Source organism: Branchiostoma floridae, chromosome 14 (assembly GCF_000003815.2).
Source record: "Branchiostoma floridae strain S238N-H82 chromosome 14, Bfl_VNyyK, whole genome shotgun sequence".
Taxonomy (NCBI): domain Eukaryota; kingdom Metazoa; phylum Chordata; class Leptocardii; order Amphioxiformes; family Branchiostomatidae; genus Branchiostoma; species Branchiostoma floridae.
The window spans coordinates 18,828,851-18,836,217 of NC_049992.1; the positions used below are offsets into that span (position 1 = coordinate 18,828,851).

Genomic DNA, 7,367 nt, shown 5'->3' on the forward strand with positions numbered 1-7,367 from the left:
ATTGTTGCAAAACAACCTGTAACCGTAACCGATGTAGGTGGCGCTTTTGCAGAACTCCTATATCCTAAATTCTACCAACCTGATGAAACTATTTTCGGATGTTGTATTTGTGTTCTATCCTTTCACCTGGCTGAATGTATGAAGATTGTTTTACATGATGGATGTTTGTATGGCATTGCTGTTAACAAGAAAGGTGATCTCTTGCGAAGAGTTTCTCATTGATTATACAATGAGGTCCTTATTTGCATTAAATATATCAGTTTATCTCCTCTACCTAAATAGCAATGTGTTAACGGTACGAAAGTCTTTTGTAGCATTTTCTAATAACTTATGTAAATGAGACCCTAATTTGCATGACTCACGTCCGCATGTTCAACTTAACGTACATGCTGCTACCAAATGTTGCAAGAATGGAATTTTCGTCACTTAACACTATAATAACAATTTCTGATTAATTATGTAAATTAAGTAACAATTTGAATGATTGATGTCTATCGATATTTATTTTCTAGTTACATGTGTCATGTTTAAGTGCCATTGTAGTAATGGAATATTGTGGCTTGATAAACTTTATTATCAAAAAAGGTCTCTTTTTATTCATTCATTTATTATTCAAATTAGCCCCTGGTTTGCATTAATGACCCTTATTTATAGAAGGTATCTCCAAAGTTATCTACATATCAAAAACCTTTTCCCGAGTTATTCCCTTTTAAAAGCAGCGTGCAATTGCAAAATTGCAAATAATAAAGAAAATTTTGGTACTCAAGTTAATCATCCACGGCACGCGGTATTGCACGCAGCTTCACTTACACCGCACGTCAGAGGTCAATCTAGGTCAGGGAGCCTGTTTAGATTCAACGATACCTGGAAATGAGGCTCCGATCAAAACGCAATGTTCACCAAAATACACACGTCACACGCATATCGACCAAATATTCGTTTGAGCCGTTCGTCATTCTTGGTCAATCCAATTTTTCCAAAACGACACGGATAGTAACTACGAGAGCTGGCCACAATGTAGGATAGAGTTTCGGCTTTGCAAATACAATAGGGGAAAACACAAACGCTCTCGCATTTCGGTAGAAGAAGCTGATATAGAGCTCAAACTTACACAAGTACCACTTCTTACTTCCTCATCATATTAGCTAACATAAAAAATGAGTACTATAGCATGTTTATGTAAAAAAAATGGAAGTTCTGGTGTATGATGTTGACCATGACAATCTTAGTTTATTTCTCATTATGCAGTCAAAACATAGACGAAATAAACCTTACGCAAATCAGGCATAACTAAAAACAAATATTTATTTCTGTAACAAAAGACATTACTTATATACGGAAAAATACAGTGTCGAAGCTAAGTACAATTTGGAAATTTCAACTATAGTGGAATTCTTTATCACATACATATTAGATAAATATAAAACAAGTTATGTATACAAAATTTATTCAATATATATATATATATATATAAACAGGATGTGACATTCATGGTGCGGCCATTTAGCTTGTAGAGGTCACGTATTTTACCTGTGTGTCGCAAATATGTGTGACCGTAGCGAAACATTTCCGAGGTTACCACAATAATTTGTCACCTATCGGCACTTCCAAAAAAGATACCCACTAAACAAAAGAAATTCAAGACCCTCTAAAACTTGACATAATTTTTTATAAGGTACTGACCATGTTGTTGCTGTCTAATAACAAACGATCATTACAGTGTTTTATAAGGAAAATCGCATATATAGTAGTAGTAGAAGTTTTCATTCCATGACATACAATTAAATAAAGCCTCAAAAAGGAATGTACGTAACCTATAGCATTTCCCACAATCCTTCGTTGCATGCAGTGTTGTAAAACCTTTGAACTTTAATCAGCAAACGCGTGTAATGGAAAGGGTCGTAGGGGCACAGGGGGTTGTTATTTACCGGGTGTTTTGTTCACAGTATTGGGAGGCAGATCCCAACTGTCTCCTTCCACTGCCCTGTTCGTACCTACCCAACTGAGATCAGGTGCCCATTTACGTCTGGAAGGACAGAGGAAAGTGTCCGCTGTCCTTTCCCAAGAACACAAAAATAATGTCTTGACAAAATTGAGGCACTCAACCACTCCTTGGGTAAGACTTTGTTCTGCAGACTAAGACTTAAGCCGAGTTTGTGATTTGAACCCAGCGGTTTTACGAAACTACTGTAAACCTGAGGGGGGGTCCCTGCAGCTAAGGATCATGGTAACTGTGAAAAGGGAGAACTGGTGTTTTGATCTGGGGCACTACTGGCTTGTTTTGAGGATCTTGTCCCTCACTTCATCGAAGTTGAGCTCGTCGCGGTCATTGGCCTGGATCGGGGTGGCCGGACACTTCTTCTTAAGGGCATCGGAGCTCGAGGAATGCAACATCTTGGCCTTGATCTTAATGGTGTCTGGACACCTGGTGAAAAAGACAAAAAAATTGAAAACCCGGATACCTTTTTTAAACAATCACGACCGTATAGCATGTCCAGAACTCGAGATATCAAACTCAGACGTTCCACTTTAGTGTCATAGCAATCCCCTAAGGAACCAAAAATGTAATCATTTCAAGGTCTCAACAATCATACCAAGTATAAAGATAATACATCTAGGCATTCTGGAGTTAAACTGTTCATCTAACCACACACAAACACACACACAAACACTACCGAAAATATAATCTTCTAGCGAAAGTATCCAGTCCATATTGATTAAAGAGGATGATTTACATGTAGCATCCAGAGGGGGAAAGCACACTCTGTGGCATTCCTTGCGATACACATCTGATATTGTTTGCATTATAATTTCATTGCACACCCAATTTGCTAGCGTATTCCGTGCAACTATCCTGGTGGTGAAACATGGTATGTGTGTCTGTGTTTCGGGATTTTTGTAATCAGCATAACTTTAGGAACCTCTGAATGGAATGTAATTATGATATTTTGCATGTGGAAAGGGAATGGGAAGATAAAGTTAAAGATAACTTTTGGGTTCCCTGGTCTCTGACATTGGTACTGCAGCAGAAAGTTAGGGGTTTTGTATCTTTTGTCCGAGACATGCTATGGTTTTGACATTTGGGGGGCAGACAGCTTTTCATGCAAGGTAGAACTTGTGTAGGTATGCGCCCCTAGCAGCCTTACCTTAACCTTGTTTTCCACGATGATCTTTGTCTCGCAGTTTGACACCCTGAACGTCACGTACTTGTACGTGTGCTTTTGTTTCACCTCATCGAAAGCTGCGACCACTTCATCTGTAACTTTGATGCCAGAAGCCTGCGGGAGTCAAAGTAAACAATATGTTGAAAACTGCCTTTAGGAATACAAATAGAATTTGACCTGGTCAGAATAACATTAACAATTGATAACAACATTCTATGAATGTTAACAATATTCTAGTATATAAAACTATTGTATATTGTCTAGAATATTGTCACCAGATCCGGAATAAAACAGACATCTAATACTGTCCCAACTTTTAACCAGTCATTGTTATTTGTATATGTACTCTTAAAATTTCTTCCAACTACTTAGAAATCAACTAATGACTTACCATAATTCTTCACTTCTTGGTTGGATATCGACTTGGATCGAGGATATGGACCTACAGAAATTTAAAAAAAAAAGATGAAAAAATACGCTGGTAATTTTGACGGTACTATGTTGCACATGTACATGTATGCGTGCAAGCTGTTAAACGTACTAGTAGTAAACTGTGTTTCTGGATTTTTCAGGCACATGTTTGCGTGTAAACGTACTAAGAGTAAATTGTTTGTGTTTCCGACTTTTTCAGGTAAGTCTGTTGATTGTAACTATTGAAATGTTTCAAGTGACCTTATTTTGACACACATTATGTCCTGACCCGCTAGTATGAGCCTCCACCAGATCGTTGGTCAAACAGTAGAAATTGAACAATACGCCAGGGGAGTCGGCCAGCCATAGGAGTCAGTATGCACTTAATTTATGTATCGTTGATAGAAATGCCGTTAAATCAGAAAATTTGCCCTTCAAATTGCAAAACGAACGACGGAGAGTTCCTAAAGCTAAGGGCACAACTCGCCGTACGTGCAACTGCGAGCTGTCTACTTGCAAAAACGTGGGCAACCTTTTGGGATCCATAAGTGGTATTAAAGTACCGGCTCCGTACGGAATCGTACGGATCCGGAATCCAACGGATTTGGGAGCACGCAGACGTACAGTAGCACTTAACGTGCATACAGAACATTCTCTGTCTTCGGGCTGCGGATGACACGCAACCGCTCACGGCCAGGCATGGTGTGCAGGCCACATACTTTCACCTTGCGCAACCTTGCGAGTGACGTGCGTTGAGACGTACGCACTCCACGCTCTGGCCATTCTTTCGACACGTTTATAGAAAAACGTGGCGGACGTGGACTCCCAAGAAAATGTACGAAAAAAATAACACGTACGGCGGGTTGTGACCTTAGCTTAACCCATGAGCATATATATGTAATTACATTTGTCAAAATACTGGGAAACCTTAAGGAATATGTACAGTCTGTTATTACACCATGGTCAAACATGGAGTAGTCTAACAATAAGTGGGGTTCATGCCAAAATATCAATAGTAAATTTGTACACTCAATCTACATTGGCTGTCTACTATTGTATAGTATACAGTCTATGTGTGTCTTACATTCGACCAGTCCTGGAGTATTTAGCCCCCGTCTGGCATTCCGGGCACTTAGTGACAGGATCGAGAATGTCCAGTTGAAAGCCGTGGCCATTATACTGGACAGAACTGCACGTTTATTGTAAAACAATAGAAAATGTGCCATATTTAAGTTCATATTTGTTCAGACAAGCACCTAATTCACTTTATTTCAAATATACCAACAAGCGATGACATATCAACACATCCACATCCGATGTTAGACACTTGCGACATGGTTCGTCCTGTGTTTTGAATAATTCAGTAACCTTGAACCTTGAACGTGAATTCAGTAAATAATATATCTAACATCACACGTCAGGGGAAAACTGTTAATGCTTCAACTCAATAGGAGTATAACTATGTATGCAGGTATCTATTGGAGTAGGCATGTCCACCCACTTTACCGATAAAAATCGTTTTTCTTGCTAGACCGGTCCAAAAAATCGGACCTGAAAAAAATCAGGGGACCGGATGTTGGACCGATTCGAAAATTAACAGGTTACTAAAGTATATCGGCAAGCGCGTTCACGTGTTTTGGAGCTTTGCAGTAACAACCACCACTTAATTATTTACATACTAGCGATCACGACGTTTTTTTTAATCCTGTACGTCTGTCTTGGGTAATTTTTATTCGAAGTCTGAAACTAAAAGCTGCTCTTGCTTGACTTACTTGACTTATGTCTGGTTCCCCACTTACCCCAAATCACTGTGCTGCCCAGAAGTCCCTGTTCAGCGTTGTCTTTCCCATGGTGTCTGGCTCCCGGGCCAGTCCTGCATCCATTCTTGCAGTTCTAAGCAAGGCGCTAGGATAGAAAACTCTTTTACTTTTGCACCAGGAGCAAAATCTACCACTATGCATATGAGCGGGTCAGTGCACTTTGGACTCCGCCCTGGATAAACAAACCCGCTACGGAATTAAACCTTTACCATATATGGAGTCATCAGGAGCCAGGTAAGGGCAGGTGCATACAGTACGTAGACCTGGCTTGCTGAATAGACCGATCCTGACTGTTCATCACAATTAGCAACATGACCAATGATAGCATGACAATTAACAGCTCGGTCAATCACAGAGTGGGAGCACGTCCGTAAGATATTGAAGCATTTCTATGTTTTCATTTTGCATTACTACGATTTGACGAAGGTGGGCTGGGACTGACTTTTGACATTCACATATTTCAGAAAAAATTGCGATTTTGTGGCGTCGTGTGTGCCGTACAATTTGTAGGCTCAGAACCTAGAAGTCCCGGGTTCGATACTCGTCATGTCCCCTGTGTTGTGCCCTTGGGGAAGGCACTTCACACGACTTTCCCTGGCAGTGGAGTACCGCCCACCACGCCCCTTCGGCTACTGTGTCAATAGTGTATCAAAACACACGGATTTGGTGCGCCAATGTCCACATGTGTGTGCAAGCATTCGCCACCAACAACCGTATTTTTTCAACACGATTTTCCCCAAACCAGCAACCCAGTTCTTGACTTAAAATCTTTAAGTTACTGGCATTAGAGCCTGAAGGATGCTTCGAATTACAAAAAAAAAAAAATAATTCTCGTCTACAAATACAGACATGCACTCCATTGTAGTACATAAAGAAAGATAACTCACTTTGTTAGACAGTACTGCACTGGCAGGTACCCCTCTGCAAAATGGAAGTCACCGAAGAACACGACCTGATGATCTGGAACTACTGACCAAAATCTACAGATTTTCCTCTTTTATATATCCAGTAGGACATTAAATCATCCCATTTTGCATGAGTCGCTTTCTTTAACAAACAGCCTCGTTAGACGACGCTGTCTTTGGGGTTTCTTATCCTATAGGCTCCGTATATGGGTATAGCCATGGTCCTTGGTTCCATATATGGTCACAACCATACGTAGTGCTTCAGAGACCCAAGCGAAGATCTGACGTAGATAGTGTATCTCTGACAAATAGTACACGATATGGAACAACAAATGATGTAATGTGTTTGGATTAGTTCTACGCTCGGCGTATGACGATGTAAGGGGTTGTATTTGTCATTCCTTATTTGGGAAAGTGACGTAAGGCCAGCGGCCCGATGAATTTTGCAGAAGAGGGGGGGGGGGGGCAGGTTTGAGCCTCAGGCATCAAACCACTTATTGGGAAAACTGACAGTTACTCGGTGTGCTTGGAGACAAAAGTGAGCAGTGCGTATCGAAGCATGGTACATTTTTGCCTGTTTCCAAACGCACTCTTAAATCCTACCTTTCTGTCATTGGCTGTGCCTGTTGCTCCAAGTGGAAATTTTTCTACAATTGCGAACTAGGGACAAAAACTGCTAACCGCATGGATGTCGTCCATATAGTTATTAAGTAAGTATAGTCTTAGTACTGTCAAGCTGTTTAAGTTCGAGATAGGGAAAAATGAAGTGCCCACGGTGGTTTCAATTAAAAGTAAGGTTGCGGTTGAATTATTTTTGGTTGGATAACTTTGGACCATATTGGGTGGTTCTGTCACAGTATCTTATGTATTTAGTAAATTATAATGCTTACAATAATATCCCTCAGAAAACAGCACGCTTTCAGTGGGGAAGTTAAATTTCATTAGCCTACCTATGGCAAATTTGATCAGCATTATATTTTGTTTAAAACGTGTAGTACGGCCTGATTAGAGCTTAGGACTCGAATGGCGGATAGGTCCTAGATCCTAACGCATGACCATATATGGGT

The 7,367-nt window shown here is 40.3% G+C and overlaps 1 protein-coding gene across 1 annotated transcript; it reads right to left on the reverse strand.

Moving 5' to 3' along the window:
• Positions 1-2,085: 2,085 nt before the first annotated feature.
• Positions 2,086-6,612, reverse strand: LOC118430205 (cofilin-like). Its single transcript, XM_035840914.1, has 5 exons — positions 6,283-6,612; positions 3,556-3,606; positions 3,079-3,278; positions 2,824-2,849; positions 2,086-2,462 (listed from the first exon to the last, which is right to left on the reverse strand). The coding sequence occupies exons 2-5, from the start codon at positions 3,556-3,558 to the stop codon at positions 2,269-2,271; spliced, it is 423 nt and encodes a 140-aa protein (XP_035696807.1). The 5' UTR covers positions 3,559-3,606; positions 6,283-6,612; the 3' UTR covers positions 2,086-2,268.
• Positions 6,613-7,367: the final 755 nt, after the last annotated feature.